Source organism: Tyto alba, unplaced genomic scaffold, assembly GCF_018691265.1.
Source record: "Tyto alba isolate M040663 unplaced genomic scaffold, T.alba_DEE_v4.0 Super-Scaffold_19, whole genome shotgun sequence".
Lineage (NCBI taxonomy): Eukaryota > Metazoa > Chordata > Aves > Strigiformes > Tytonidae > Tyto > Tyto alba.
Genome location: NW_024881281.1, coordinates 2,212,560 through 2,229,076, shown reverse-complemented (window position 1 = coordinate 2,229,076; position 16,517 = coordinate 2,212,560). Strand labels below are relative to the sequence as shown.

General features: G+C 50.2%; 1 protein-coding gene across 4 annotated transcripts in view; it reads left to right on the top strand.

The window, feature by feature from the left end:
- Positions 1 to 11,384, top strand: part of TADA2A (transcriptional adaptor 2A) — a 30,287-nt gene extending 18,903 nt beyond the window's left edge. For 3 of the 4 annotated variants that reach the window (XM_033004843.2, XM_033004844.2, XM_033004845.2), the window contains exons 12-16: positions 936 to 1,007; positions 1,617 to 1,749; positions 2,457 to 2,500; positions 5,127 to 5,200; positions 7,195 to 11,384. In XM_033004843.2, coding sequence (XP_032860734.1) covers positions 936 to 1,007; positions 1,617 to 1,749; positions 2,457 to 2,500; positions 5,127 to 5,200; positions 7,195 to 7,380 — 509 coding nt within the window. In that variant the 3' untranslated portion in view covers positions 7,381 to 11,384. The remainder of the gene's footprint in view (positions 1 to 935; positions 1,008 to 1,616; positions 1,750 to 2,456; positions 2,501 to 5,126; positions 5,201 to 7,194) is intronic. The other variant, XR_004408864.2, reaches the window with a different exon arrangement.
- The last annotated feature ends 5,133 nt before the right edge of the window (positions 11,385 to 16,517 follow it).

Sequence of the window (16,517 nt, the reverse complement as noted above, 5' to 3'; positions counted from 1 at the left end):
CTTAAAGGGAGAGCATTGTTCCATCACCGAGTCATCTCGAGTCTTTACGCATAATCATAGCATGCATTTAGTCAAATTCTAGTACAAGTCATTACATCCTGCTTAATTCTGTGACTTAAACTGGGAAAATTGTTGCTCATTAGAAGGAACAAGGCATTTAAATAGTTGTGACTGTATTTTCAGGACACCCTGTGTGAAATACCAAAAGTATGATCCTGCAAAATCACGAGTCTTACATGCGAGTGCAAGTCCTGGGACCTGGTTTTGCTGTTGTAGCAATAGCAAAGTCCTCAAGTTAACCTGACAATCAAGTACACGCATTATACAGATGTCTTGAGTAGTATAAGTAAACAAATTCAAGACAAGCAGACTTGCTCACTGTAAAACTAAGCAATGTCTGGAAGCCAGCTGATAAAAGCTATAGGCAGTAAATATCTCTGAGCAAAAGAAACGTGGGTATTTAATCTTAGTGACTGCAGGAAAAGAGTTGTCGGCAAGGAAGGATTTGGGAAGGTCCAGTCATGAAAATCATAGTTCAAAGGCAATATTAGATGCTATAGGGAGCCTGGATGGAGTGGTTTTTCAAACCTATTGAAATGCCTTCCGGAAATCCTACATTATTGTTATTTGCCTTGTCCAGGGTATGGCAAAGAAACTGTCAAAGCAGGGAGGTAAAATAAATTTTCTGAGCAGACAAATGCTAAAAACCAGCTTAAATCTGTGATCAAAGAGCGTTAGGACGCAGCGAGTCTGAGATGTGATACAGAGTTGTGCAGAGAGGTTAACCTTGTCTGGGGTTCTGTATACTTGATAGCCAAACCGTGTAGACAAACAAGAAATAGCAATGTTTCTCATACACCACAGTTCACTGCCACCCCCACTGACCCACATTTGTTTTTTGGATTTCCCTTCTGCTTACTCTTTTGGTAAAACAGTGGAATTTGAACTGCGAAGGGAAATAAAGCGACTACAGGAATACAGAGCAGCAGGAATCACCAATTTCTGTAGTAAGTACCTGATGCATTATTCAGCCCACTCTCATTCATCAGGGTGTGGAAGGATGATTTTACATTTAGGATGCGTTAAATAAAAAGACACTTATTTTTGAAATGCATTTGCCTAGCTCTTTAACTGAATAAGGCTTTAGCAATAATGCTGCAGTCCAGCTGTGCTTTTTTAAAGCTAGTTTGAGCCATTGGCTTGGAGAATGCACTGTCTAGCAGAGCTCTGCTTTAGTCACCACTTTGCAAAAGATTCAGACAAAAAAAAAAATATGTGTCGTGGTACAGTGGTCTCCAGTGCTTTATCTCTGGACACTTCCACCGGCTATCAACAAGTGTGATATCTGGGGAGAGGCCCAAGACCTCTACATAAATGAAACGGCCTGGAATTGGATCATGGAAGCCTTTCTTATTTGTTTTTGGCCTGAAATTAATGGGGGGAAGGGTGCAGGGTGGAATCTAATACCTTCTGATGCCAAGTAGTTGTCATGAGGGAGAATAGCAGAGTCTGGTCCAGAGCTAGAGAACAGTTTCTCACTTCCTAAAGCAGAAAAACAACAGTCTGAAAGTTTTGACCAAGGCATCTTGTGAGGATGTGGCATCTGTTTTCCATAGGTGCCAGAACATACGATCACCTCAAGAAGACCAGAGATGAGGAACGCCTGAAGCGCACCATGCTTTCTGAAGTCCTGCAGTACATCCAGGACAGCAGTGCCTGCCAGCAGTGGCTCAGTCGACAAGCTGATATGTACGGTCACAGTAAGACTGTGCATTTTACACACCTATGCTTTAGTCACAAAGGTGCATCAAACATTTTTCTGATAGTAACAAATGCATTCCCAATTTATTACAGTAGGAAGGGTCTTCAAAATGCAGAAGGGCAAGAAACTGGATAACAGCAGTAGTGCTTGTTGAAGTGCAGACAAGCAAGTGACTAGAAAGGGCAAAAAACTCAGTTTTATGTATTTTATATTTCAAGAACTTAACTGCTGTTAATAAAGTCATAGAGGGAAATGAGGTCTTTATGGATATTAATGAGGGCACAGATGACACTTGAAATGTTTCAGATGATTTTAGATGTAGCAGCATTATTAATGTGTAGTCACCCTGCACAAGCACTTTGATTTAAGGAGCAAGCTGCAATGCGAAGGAAGCGCATCCTGTATGCCACATGGTCAGAGAAGATCATTTATAATTACCCCAGTCAGTCTCCACTACATATTTTATTGGCCCCCCTGCCTCCCCCATTTTTTTTTTAACATGTTTCAGACATGGTCTTCAATCTGGGAGCACTAAATATTTAGAAATCGTGTTGACTTGAGATCAGGGCTTGGGTTATGCAAGTTGAATTGTGTAATTATTAGCAGTTGGGGAAAAAAAGTAGTTTCAGGGCCAATATATGCAGTTATTCATAAAAAACCATGAAGACAATTTGAAAACTTCCTTTCTTTTCAGTGATTCCGGCCTGAGTCCCACGGTACCAGTTCCTTCAAATTCAGGTAAACGTTAGATGATGGTCTGTGATAAAAAGCCAGCCATACATCAGTAGTATTGTTCTGACAGCCAGTGGAGAGTGACTCTTTTGCTTGAGTGCTAAAGCATCAGTCCTCAAGTCTCATGGTTAAGCACTGCTTAAGTCAACATTACCTCAATCTGTAACTCACTCCACATACAAATCCTGTAGGATTTTTTCCTGAATTTCTAGGTTTTTCTGACTACAGGGGGAAAACCCACCCTAAAGCTATAGTAACAAGGCAGGAAAGAAAAGAATTTTCACGTGAGAACAAAATTTTATCTTTAAAAGATAAAGCTAATCCAGGTTTTTAATGAAGCTGTACAGCACATACCATAGCAATATGAACATGACAAAAAGCAGATTTGGGAGGGCAGAAGACCAAAACCCAGTTGCCTGAGAAGCAGGCAGTGGTTGCAGCATCAAGTGCTCCAGAGTGACAGAATGAGATGAGACAGGTTGCCTATGCAACTTCAGTTTTACTTTTCTATAAAGTTGCTTTTATATTCGTTAATTCTATCATCACAAATTAGAGTTTTTTTCCACCAAGAGGGCCCCTACACTTATTTCAGTGCCCAGTAAGGACAGATTCAGGGTTCAGTCAAAGCACTCGTGAACAAGAATTCTATAAAATCCCATCTTGTTTGTTGAGGTCACAGGGTAGCATGCAATGAATGAGACTAGGATAAAGTTTTACTATAAGGTTGTTAAATGTTGCCAGGGAAAACTGGCTTCTAGCTCTGTCTCTACATTCAGTTTTTATGTGGATGCTAATAAACCACTTGAACCAAACTTCTCAGAGGTGGACACTGAGTCTGTATGTTGTTCTTAATTTCTGCCAGGAGCTTTGGAAATTTGGGTCAGAACACCAAGCAATTAGTCACTGCAGTATGCACAATGTTCTAAACATATTTGGTGATCACTGAGCTCTGGTATTTTGAAGAAAAAATAACGTTGTGTATCTCAGGCTGGGCATCCAGAGTCCATGAAATGGGGACACTATCCCCCCCAGCTGAAGGGCTAGTATGAAGAATGAAATTAATTTTTTGCCAAGTATTCAGTGGCCAATAAAGGAGAAAAGCCCAAGAGAACATGAATTGTTTTGCCTATGGAACTCAGATAGCATGCAGTGTTTACAACCAGTATCACAAAACCCAAACAAAATACCATATAGTTGCCAATTAAGCAAACATCCTGCATACTGAATAAGGCAAGGATACTGCAGAAAAACTGCCACGTGTCTATATAATTAAAGGCTGCATCATACTGAATATACAAGAGGGCAAATTAATGTTGCTTAACTTCACTTCTAGATTTGACTTTGCAGCTTTAATATGTTTTCTTTAATGTAGTTTGTGTGTGTGTATGTGTTATTTCCTAGGCTTATAAAAGAGTAAAACCAAATTCTGTCATGTCTCATCATAGCACGCTCATTCCAAGCCATAGAGAGAGGGAGCAGTGCTGGGAAATAACTCCTCTACACCTACCAGAGACTCTCTACTCCTGCTTCTTTCTCATCCTTCAATTCCCAATCAGGCTCCCCTCATCCAGCCAGACTCCCATCTGTTTGCTACACATTCACAGGAGAAAGAGGGACTCACTCCCCGGTCCCAGAGGCTGGACCCAGCCAGGGCAGGGTCTGGAGCAGCAGCCAGCACAGTCCTTGGGAAAACAGAGCTGCAGATTTCCCAAGATCTTATCACTTTGCCAAATTTGGGAAGTCTGTCCTGGGATAGAGACACCTACCTCTAACAGTGCTAAATATGCAGCCCACAGTACAGGGGCAATAGACTTGCTAAAAATATAAATAAATAACTTTAGCTTTGTTCTGAGCTCTGGAAGTTTAAAAAAAAAATAGTGTCAGAAAACCCAAACAAAACAAAAAACAGCGCTGCAAGTAGACAGCCCTCGTGAAAGTTTAAGCTGCACCAGTTAACGATCAGCAAAGTTACACACAATAGCAAAAGTGAGAACTATCACACTACCTTGTGATAGCTATTTCTTTCAGTACTGTTTATCGTATCAGACAAAAATAAATCCCCAGACTGCATTTGCTTTACAATATCTGCATCGTATTTAAAGGCATTTAAAGAAAACTCCGCTTCATGGAAGTTATCAGTGATGCCAGAGAAATTGGCTGCTATCACACCAAGAAGCAACCCCAGCATCCTTGCAGGGTGCTGGTTTCACCCTTGCTGGGAGTTAGCCCTGCGCACTGCTCACACCCTCCACCAGCACTGACCTCCCTGACCCTGGCTGGAAGAGGCAGTTTAGTCAGGAGGTGCAGCCCAGCTTAACCACAGTCAGTGCCAATTTGACAGAAAGCTATGGTCTTGCAGTTCCTCCTAAAAGCCAGCGAGCCAGGGTTAACAGCGTAAGAGTCCTCATGCAAATATTTACGGCGCGCTTAACTCCACCGACTGCAAAATCATACCTTCTATCAAATCAGTGCAGTTTTTACATTAAGCCCTAAATAACCTTGTCTATAAGCACTTGGATCGTACTGGGTTAACATCGCAGGGATTTAATTGCCTCTGTGATAACACACCTAAGGAACAGCCACAGCCAAGCTGCTCAAAGTCTTTCAGTGTTTTCCTTTCTTGTCTCTGCAGGTAGACGGAGTGCCCCGCCACTGAACCTCACAGGTCTCCCAGGGACAGAGAAACTTAACGAGAAGGAGAAGGAGGTGAGGAAAGGAATGGAAAGATAATCTATGTAAAGCTTTTATCTTCACAGTGCAGTGGTGCTCACACCATCTGTCTCAGGTGCTATGAATATCACCTCAGCTATATGCCCTGACTACTCTTTCCGGCTCACAAAAATCATTCAAGTCTTCCAAGTTGGCTTCTTAATTTCAGTTACTGTACTATACGTACAAGATAGCTGCAGCAAATAAGCTTATTTAGCAAAGAAAGGTGGAGCACGCCAAGCTGCTATTAGGAGTTGTTATAACATCTAGAGTATGACATCCTCTCTTCCTCCATTGTGAAACTGGGCTGAGCAGAAGGGTTATTTTTTTCTTAATGAACACTGGTTTTTAAAACTGGCAGAGGATTTAATCGGGGGGCCCACTGGACACATCACTGAACCTGAATAGCAGAGTTCTTTCTATATTATAGAGATCTCACAGCCAAACCTCAACCTGTTATGGTTCATTTTTCGTTGGTTTTTCACTGTAACACTAATGTGAACCACAGAGGTGATAACAGTCTATTGTTCATGGGTTTTTTCCATATTTCTGCTTTACAGTGCATATATGAAGCTTTTTGCACGCACAGATGGCAGAGAATGGAACCTGGCTTTCTTTAAGCCATGGGTTGTTAGCTTGGCCTGGTATTGCGGTTTGCAATCCCATGTAGAGTGCTCTTGCAGTCCCCTAAAGCAATCAGAGGCACAGGAAAAGATCAGCAGAGCAGCCAGAAGTGGGACTGCAACTCCTGCAGCAACCCCCAGGAGAGGTAACCTCGCAGCAGGGGGCCTGCTGGATGCTTCAGGCTCACTTTCTTCTGCAGCCCCGTGTAGGCCTGTCCTCTAATTCAGTGAAAGGCAACACTGGAAAACTATTGAAATGAAAGTTTGGTTGTTGGTTTTTGGTTTTGGGGGGTTTTTTGTTTTGTTTTTTTTTTTTTTGTTTTGTTTTGTTTTTTAATAGAAGTCATAATCTGTGTCTTTAGATTGTCCACAGGGCAGATTTCAGTGTACGTGAAATGCAAATGTATTTCAGACTTTTCCCTGTGTGGAAGCAGTTTCCCCTTCTCTGGGGATGCCAGCATTGAAAATCAGATCACAGATTCACCATGGAACATGGCATTTCTGGCTCCCTTCAGCATATAAATAATTGTGACTAGGACATTAGTATATATGGGGAATCTGATTTCCTCATCAGCTGAGACATAAAGTCTGAGTTCCTCTGAATTCTGCAATTTCCTATCAATGAGGAACAATCATTAAGCATTTCCTTATTAAAAGGAGGAGACAGCCAGTATCTCCATTGGGAGCAATACAATGCACCATGTAGAAGGCGGCTGGTATTTGGAAGCTAAATGGGAGCATTGCAACCTCACAGCAGAGCACAGAGGCTTTTGAAAGCAATTCCTTTTAAGAAACTTCCAAACACGTCATGCCCTCCCTGCACAGTTTCCATCCTAGACTTCCGGAGGGGGCAGGCGTTTGTGTGCATGGCTGCTTTTGTAGAAAGGTATTAAAGACTTAGTCTGCAGGGGATTAATAGACAGATGCCCTCCCTGGCTCTGGTCCAGCATGCTGAATTGCTGGTTGCAAGTCTCTTTGGCATGTGTACTTCCCTTGGTTTGTAAAGAACAACGCCCACGCAGGACACACTCATAGTTACGCTCCTGTGAGCTGAGAGCTTGCTTTCATCCTCCTAGTTTGTTTTTTAGTCAGGAATGTTTTTGAATGCAGCAGCCAGCAAGTTGCTCCCCTCCCTACCTGTGGATCGAAACAGCTACTAATGCAATTACTGCATGCCTCCCCCATGAAAAAAAACAAAAAAAAAACGAAAAAAAAAACCAAAAAACCAAACCAAAACAAAAAAAAAAACAACCACATTGAAAATGTTTGCAGAAAAATATTCACAATGTTACTCCCCCCAACAGGGATCACCAAATGAAAGAGCATGACAAGTGTTAGCGTTTATTAACTTCACCTTTTGTCTTCCAGCTCTGTCAGATGGTGAGGTTGGTCCCTGGAGCCTATTTAGAATATAAAGCTGCTTTAGTGAACGAGTGTAACAAACAAGGAGGCCTGAGACTAGCTCAGGCTAGAGCACTCATCAAGATCGATGTGAACAAAACCAGGAAAATCTATGACTTCCTTATCAGAGAAGGGTACATCACGAAAGCCTGAGGACAGACATCAGCACTTTGGCTGGAGCAGACAGATGTGGAGAAGCTTTGAAGTCACTTTGACAGCGCTGAAAGATTTTAACAGTGTTGAATGAAGGACATTTCCTTTTGTTTAAAATCTTTTGGGGCTTTTTTTTTTTTTTTTTTTTTGCAAAAACAAGTAGGGAGCATTGTTAAATGGTGTGAATACTGACATTTCTTTGTCCGGTTTCCTTTTGACTCTGCTGTTTAACATTGCTGTTGTCAGAATTATGCTGCCACGTAGCGCTGGAAAGAATCATATGCCATATAAGCTAATCTTAAATGTGAATGGACATTCATTTCTAACACCTCTTGTAACTAAAAAGAGAATCACAGTGCTTTTATGCTGACAGTGACACAGAATAAGGACAGAAGAGCAGCACGCAATGAAAGTCACACTTTGACTTTGTGTGAGTTCAGGGGTATAGAAATGCAGTCCCCTCCCTTCTTGTACTCCTAAAACAGTGGCAGCTTTCAAAGGAGATAGCACATGCCCGAGGGTGTAAAAATAGAGTTCACAGTGGTCCAGTCTTTTTAACTTAATTGTGATAAAGGATGGAAAAAGACATTGCAGGGAAGCTCCTCAACAGTTGTTACTTTTATGTGATATTAGCACATATCACAGCATGAGAGAACCGTACAAACCAGTAAGCTTCATCTGCTTGCTACTTGATTTGTGATAGTCAAGTTATATATAATCCCTCAGTTTAAGTCATCGTTGCTCCGGCTCGTTGGAAAGGCTGGATGGTACAACCAGAGCTGCCTTTTGGAACATAAATACACTCAGTACCCCGACGTTCTCTCACGAAGATCATGGTGAAGAGCACAACGAGCTGCCCGGAGCACACACTCGAGCCCTTCCCACCCTCCTGTTCGTGGGGCCTTTCGGCTACCGCATTAGCGGCGACGTTCCCCGCTGGCCGACAAAGCGATGACGAGGTGCAAGAAGTCACTACCCCCCCACACACCCCGTCACATCAGATGATCCATCGTACGGCTTCAGAACAAAACGTTTGCATTGGAAAATGCGACTGGATGATGAAGATGGTCCTTTTCAGATGCAGCTCGCCGTGGCTCACTAGACAGTGATCTCTATCAAACAGCTTCCACTGCTAACGTATAACGCTGAAATAATGGCCCATAAGTAGCCTAACAGCCAAGGCCGGTGGGATGTTGGTTGCTCTCCACTTTGGGATCTCGTGAAAAAGCTGAACTGAGCTACAGTTATACTGATACCTATTTAGGTTTGATTTGGTTTGGGTTTTTTTCCCCAGAGTAATTATCCTGTGTACCTGAGGTGCCACTGAACGTGAAGTATTTTGGTTTATAATAAAATCAAAATGGCTTGAAACAATCTTACAGCCATGTTCCTGGACTCTGAGTGAGACTAAACGTCACGCAACTGCCTCCACCTATATCCATCAGCTTCTCACCACGAGAGAGGAGATAAATGTCTAAAAGTGGCTGTATGGCTGTGACCACTAAATTACCTAGAAAACAGTAATATTTAAAGAAAAAGCAGCAGTAATAAACCACATGTTGAAGATTAAAGCCTGTAGCAATTGAGACTGTACAGACTGGGAATGCCAAAGGGAGGGGACAAAGTAAACTGTAAATCCTTGGGAATGTTTCTCCCAGTTGTCTTAATATTAAACAAACAGCCAAACTACCTTTCCTCGTGCCCAGTCTCCTGTGCCGTGACTTGCACTAAAAGGCAGTAGGGGAGCCAAATACACCGGTCCCTGCTGGGACCATCCTGAGCTCAGCCGCATCCCCACCCAGCAAACTTCAGTGACCTTCCTTTGCCCCAGAGGGACCCAAACGGGGCTGTGAGCGTGACCCGCCTTGGCCAAACACAGGACTACCCAGACCCGAGCTGTTGCCGAGCCCCCTGCTTCGGGCAGTGACCATCTGGAAAATGTTGGGGAGAAAAGATCTCTGCAAAGGAGAGAACTGCGATCCTTCCACTGGCCAGGAGGGGAACCAGAAAAGAGACTTTTCTTCTCTGAGGTAAGTAGGAGAGTGGGAGGCAGTGGGACTGGGATGTTTCCCTCGCATAGCGTCAAGGTGCACAACCAACAGGTTTTCCCCTTTCGCGGGGCGTCTCTCGGGCTCTAACACCAGGCAGTGTTGTGCTGCAGAAACGGGGCCAGAAAAGTCACATCAGGAAAAAGCTGTTGGGTTAAAAAGCTCCATCTGTGCCCACGCCAGGCCGGGGGGGTGAGATGGGGACCAGGGGCTGGGGGGGCTGGCCGGTGCCGTGGCCATGGAGAGCCCACCGAGGCACGGCCGTCCCGTGGCTGCTCACACCCTCCGTTCAAGGACGGGCAAGTGATCAGGCACTGGAGACAGCGACGGCAGGATTTTGGGTACAAATCTAACGCTTGTAGCACCGACTGGGGCCAGCCTGGCCCGCAGGACGGGGACCCCTTCACCCACGTGCTTTCAAACCACTTCCAATAAAATAAAACTCAGCGAACAGACAAGCAAAACCCACCCAAAAAGGTGCCAGCTGAGGCCAAGCTCACCCGCACGGTTTATGAACCAGAGCAAGCTTTGCAGGAGGCTCCTCCGGGGCACAGGGGCTCGAGCCAACGCCAACAGATCCCTGCCCCTTTGGTGACAAAATCCTCCCCTCCGCGCTCCCGCGAGCGCCATTAAACAGAGAGGAATGAGAAGCTGGTCATCAGGCACAGGACAGCCCCTCTCCCCATCACTTTTGTCCCTCCCAGCCCGGTGCACGCTGCCATGGCCCCTCTGAACCATTTCCCAACGCTCGGGGAAGGTGGTTTTGGGGAGGAAAGCTGCCCCCCCCCCCAAGCTCCTGGCTGTCTCGCTGGTCCCTCCTCCTTTAAATCCCTCCGGCTCCTCTCTGACTCGTCACAAAATGTCTCCGTCGCTGCCTGCCAGACCCAGCTCCAGCCTCCCAAGAGCTAGCTGTCGCCTCGATGTCATTTGGAGAGGCTTTGAACAGGGGGAATCTATCTTTATCCGCGCCGGGAAGCGCCATGCGTGGCTCTGGCACCGTGCAAGTAATTAACAATAATGAAAAGTTGGGGTTGCCATGGATATGCTGTTCTATTTACAACGCGCATCGCTCCCCATCACCCGGACCCGTGCAGCAACCGAGGGAAATCAGAACCCCATTCACTGCCTTGGCGTGTGGTTTTATTTTTAACCGGGATGCTGTAATAGGAAGGTGGCCAGGCGGGACGTCACAGGCAGGACAGCGGCTGCTCCTGCCCCTGCCACGGGCCGGCTCCTCCGCCGGCTCCTCGGGCTGTGGCTTGGGAAGCAGCACACGGGTCTCTCTCCAGAGAGCTGCTGCCAGTGAAAAGAAACCCAATAAAAGCACTTTTCAGATACCTCAAACTAACCGGTCATGACTTTGCTGTAAAAAAAAAAAAAAAAAGCAAAAAAAAAAAAAGCAAAACATCCAGACAGTCCGCACACACCTCTTTTTAAGAGCTTTGCTGCTAAAAGGCCCTCACTTTGGACCCTGCTTTGGGATCAGTGTTACTTCAAGGGGAGGAAAAAAAAAAAAAAAAAAAAAAAGGAAAACAAAGGTAAAAAAACGAAACAAAACAAAAAACTGAATGAGCCTGGGGGTTGGTTTTGGTGGGCTGCTGCGCGGGTCTCGCATTGCACAGTGCTCGGGGAACGCCAGACCTCGCTAGTACACTGCGGGCTCTCCACTAAGGATTGCAGCTGGTTTAATTAGAGACTCGGGTGAACATGAAAGATTAAATATGGAACAAGGCTGGGGACAGGCGGGAAGACGGCCAGTTTGGGTTAATGTGCCGATACAGGTACCTGCAGAATTAATTACGCCAGGACTCGGGCGATGTGGGGAGGCTGTCGCTGCTCCATCCCAGCACGGTCTTAGTCACCACTAAGAGCCATGGCATGAGGTGGGCACGGTATGAATCCTCTTCGGGGCTGCGTTATTCGCCTGTCATTAAAAGCATCAGTGCTGGGTTGTTTTTTGGTTGGTTTTTTTTGGGTCTCACAGCTGCCGTCACACCAGCAGCAAACGCACTTGGCCCGTTGGTGACTCAGCCCGGGGAGGTGGGGGCTGCCTGGAGCAGATCCTGGGGGCTCCCGCACTCCCCACGGCAGCAGCGGAGCAGATAAGGCTGATAATGAAGGCACAAGAAGCCCTAGTTTTAGCGCCTGCTCGAATTCCTGTCAGGTGGGGCCAGTGAAACCTAAACCACCTCCTTTTGGAGACAAACACCACCGCGCTGGAACAGCAGCTTTTCAGCTGCGGTTAAAGAAACACCAGAGCCTCCCTCCTGGCTGGTACGACAGGAAAAAGGGAAAAATCCAAACCACTCAGCAATGCCCCATAGCGATTTCCTCTGCTCTTCCAACAAACTGGTTCAGCAGCCTTCCGGGAAAAAACAGCGCGGATTTATTAGCGAGCGCGGAGCGAGGGCGCGCGGTGGCACGGGGAGAGCAAACGCGTTTCCAGCCCGCTCCCTCCGACTGAAGCAGAGGAAGATGCCAGGGACGGAGCCCCCCAGCAGCCTCCCAACACCTGCAACCCCCCGTCCTGCCCGGCTGCTCCCCCACGGAGCCGTACGGGCTTCTGCCACCGGCCGGGCCGCGCGTCGGCACACCGGGGCAGCGCTGGGTCAGGACCGTGTGGGAACCCAACGGGCAGCAACGGAGTGGGAAAGACCATGAGAAACCCCGACGGGGAGTCAAGCACGAGCCCAGGGCACGCGGGGTGCCCAGCCTTTTGGGCCTTTTTGGTGTGGGCGCTGTTAGGCGATGCCTGCTCCGTCGCAGGCTCCCCACCGGCCCCAAGCAAGGAACACCTTTTGCACCAGAGAAAGCAACCTGGCATCCCTTGAGCTTTCCACACAATCTCATTTCTTCCACGAAGCCGGTCTGGAAAGCCAACGCTTCACGAACCAGCATCTGCGGGTACCAGCGCTCCCCAACCCTTGCCGTGGAACGCGATGGGGATGTGAGCTCGGAGCCCGCTGCGCGGTGCTGGTGGGACGGGCTCTGCAGAAACACGCTGGGCTTCCAGGAGGCGGCTGAGCTCCCTGCGATGGGGCAGAGCCCCCGGGCTGGCTGCCCGAGAGGCAGGCAGCGACGTACGGGCTGGGATGGGGAAGGACGGAGCCGCGGTGGAAGAGGTGCAAGGAGCAGCGAGCACTTTTAGGGAGGCTGAGCTGCTGGGTCAGGTCAGCCCATCAGCCCTCGCTTCCCCGCCTGCCCACAGAGCCTTTTCCCCGGGGCGCGGGGAAGGACGCAGAGCATCACCCGCCGGCTGGGCTGGAGGCACGCACAGCCCCGTGACACAGCGGGCGAGCGCACGGGCGAAGCTCACCCGACCCTCCCGAGACTAGACGGCACCCCGGCACCCCTCTGCGCCCAGCGTCTCGCCAAGGGAGCTGCCCAAACACAGCCCGTACCGTGAGGGACCCTGCAACAACGCGCCCAGCCGCTCCCCCGATTTCTAACAAGGGGCCCCTTGATACAACAGGGTGACCCCTCAGTACAACAAGCGTACATGGCAGAGCTGCTTCCCATGACCCTATAGAGCCCACAGTCACCTATAGCCCATCAGGTGGGGTAACAGAGGGACAACTGGCCTTGGGGGGACAGTGGCTTTCCTCCACAGAGCCTGGACAGCCGGGAGGAGCAGGCAGGGATGCCGGGGCGAGCACCAGGATCACCCCCACAGTGACTACACCCCTGGCACGTGTGGCTCCCCGCAGCCGAACGCGGCCCAGTGCGACACACCTGGGCTACGGAAACACTTCCCGCTTCACCCACCGGCCCCATGAGTCAGAGCACCCCGGGGATTTGGAAACAGTCACACGCCTTCGCACCTGACTGCGCCCCGGCCGTGTCCTGGCAGCCCCTAAGCCAAAAATCTCCCCCCTCCCCAGGGAACTTGGCCGTGGGTTGGGGTGCTCAACCCCCCTCTGCTCCTCGTGTCACTGGAAAGCAAACAAAACTCCTGCCGTGTTGTGACATCCCCCTGCTTCCCCCGAGAGGCCTCAGCGACCCATGGTTGGCCACTTAAATCACACACGGTGACCTAAAGCTCAGGTTTTGTTCTCCCCCATTAACAAGCCGTAGCCTGAACCCCTGCTCCAAGATCTCTGCTCCGTGCTGTCACCTCGCATTGAACGAGAGGCAGCCGACGGCTCTGCGGCTGGATTTATCCCTGGAAGATCCCTCGCTGCCTCCCCCGGGCCCCTGCTGCTGTCAGGGAGGCGAGGAGGAGAAGGCAGCCCCCCAAAACCGTGCCACAGCTCTCCCAAACGCCTCAGAGCTGCCTTTCAGCTGGGACACGAGAGCAGCCGGGACGGTCGCTCCGTGGTTTGACCACCCTGGGATGCAGTTGTTGCTACCAAAACCCGAGAGGTCCCACGTCCCTGGGCTTTTTGCATCACACGGGGACCTTTTTTTGCATCATGCCCGTGCAGGCGGCCGAAGGCAGGGAAGAGTAAACTCTGGCGTAGCCATGGAAACTGGAGAGGATGGATGGATGGATGGATGGATGGCGGCGGATCCCTGCACACGCATGCCACGGCCGTGCGGAAAGCAGCCAGCTGCTCCCCACGCAGCGTGACCCTGCGGCTGCTGCCGATCACAGAGCGTGGCAGGAAAACACCCCGGTGATTAAGCTAATAGCCCTAATGACAAGCTAATGGACTGTGGGTCAGACGCACCCTTCGGGAATGTGCCCAGGACAGCACCTTGCTGGGCTCACCCCAGCGCGCCGGGCACGGCCGGTGTGTATCTGCCAGGCTGGGCTGCTAAGGGGGTTTGAGCCCCTTCGATGCCATCACCCCCAAAGGCACCGCAGGGTGTAATTGAGAGGGTCTGCTCCCACTTCAAGTACCTTTGCTCCAACATGGTCTCCATGTCTCTTCCGAGAGACGCACAGGATCCTATGGGAAGGCAGGGAAACCTGCCCACAACACGACGGCAGCCTTGCAGGAGAGCTGCTGCCCCGCATAACCGGGACGGCACCTGATGGGAGCGTGTGCTGCCTTCCTGGGGCAGGGGGTCCCACGGAGGCACCACTGGCCCCCCATGCCAGGGCAGAGGGTGAGCAGGCACCCGAGAAAGCGCTCGCTGCCTGACACATCCCCTGCGCCCAGGAGCAAACCCCTCTCAGTCCCACCAGCTCCTCTGCGCATCCGTTCTGGCCGAAACGGCTCTTTGCAGGAGGGGTGGAGGACACTAGCCTTTCAGCAGCGCCCAGCCTGCCCCTGCCTCCCCCCCTTCCCCACATTTGCTCCCAGCACCCGCAAGCGAACCCTTTGCCGGGGCTGAGTGCAGGGAGGAGCTGACATTTCCCTTTAGCTCCAGTACCCGCTGCATTTGCGGCGTCCTGGGGTCAAAGGCCTCCCAAGTTTCCCTCTTTGCATCTCCTAACCCACAATAAAAACACATAAAGCTCCTGGCAGGGTGAAGGTTAAAAGCACAAGTTACACCAGCATTAAAAACATCCGTCCACAGTTGTGCGAGTAGTTAAGAACCGCCCGGGACAAGTGGCCAGGGCTGTGCAAGAGCCTATTTCTCATTTAATGACAGTCAGATGGAGGGGAAATGAGGGGTTTAGATGCTCAGGGAGGAAACCCCACAGGTTGCTGAGGCTGCCACCCCAAAACCCATCCTCATCGTTCCCTACGCTGCCTGTGGCTGACACCACCCCAGGATTGCACTGCAAGGGCTCCGAGCCCCGAGTCGAGGGCATGGTCCCTCGACCCCAGCTCCCCGGGACACAGCCCCAGGCGTTCGGCTCGCTCTCAGCTTCTCGATAGACTTGAGGTCACCCGGGGTTTCGTCTCTGCCCCAGGATGGTGCAGCTCCAAGAAAGGCAGCAGAGGAAGAGCAGAGAAGAGCTGATGCAACACGGAGGCAAAGCAAACCTTGAGCTTGCAGAGCCGAAATCCTTACATTTTCATTTTTTGGCCTTTTGAGGTTTTCTTAATTTGTCTATTTTTGTTCCTCGCCCACCTCCGCGCTGAGTGTGACGAGAGCCCTTGCTGGAGAGGCAGGGTTTTAAGGAAGAGCGCTGGCTGTTATAAAGCAGCGAGGCTCTTGGAAAAACAGCCTCTGGAGCAATAAACAGATTTGGTGCTGAGGGCTGTGAGGGATGGCTCCATCTGGGCTGCTGAGTCATGAAACCTGCTGAAGTGAGATACAAGCCAGAGGGCTCGGGGTAGGGGAAGCTTCCTATTAGGGATTTTTGCTATTTTGGTCCGAACGTGCGACAACACAACCAGAAATTGAACAAAAGCAGGCTGGGGTGGTGAGGCTTCGCTCCAGCAGCTGGGGGGTTAAAGTGGAGGCTGCCTTCCTCCTCTTCCTCCTCTCCCCAGTGCCAGGCAGCCTTGTCCCATCCCCGCCATGGTGGTGAGGTGGGTGGGTGGGTGGGAGCAGACCCTTCCACCTTAGCCTGAGAGTTTCCAGCCGAAGCCAAACTCTCCCCTTGGCCGTGCAGACCCCCCTGCCCACGCCGTCCCTCCACGGGGCCCCCAGCCCACCCAACCTGGCCCCCACGAGCGGCGGTGGGAGCGAGGGGCCCCTGGGCCACCCTCCTTCCTTTTCGCTGGCTCCCAGCACGGGGAGGAGAGAGGAGTGGCTGCGGCTCAGGGATGTCCCAAGTCCACAAAACCCAGGCTTGGCTCTCTCTCGTAGGGCTGTCCCCCTCCCCATGGGGCACCCATCTAGTCCCCACAGGGACTCGGACACATCCCCAAAGGGACCCTGCCTCGTCCCCACACACGCTGGCAGGGTCGCCATGGGGACACGACGTGTCCCATCGCTAGCAGAGACCCCATCATGCCCCTTCAGGGACCCCAACATGTCCCCACAAGAATCCCTACATGTCCCCACACACTCTGGCAGGGTCCCCGGGGGGACACGTCCCATCCCTAGCAGGGACCCCACCATGCCCCCTCACAGACCTGCCCACACCCCCACACGCTGTCATGCCCTCACGGGGACCCTGCTACATCCTCAGGATCCCACAGGGACCCTGCCACAGACCCACGTCCCCCACGGGGACCCTCTCACATCCCCAGAGGCGCCCCGCCACGTCCCTTCATTGTCTCTGCCACATCCCCACACCCCCCG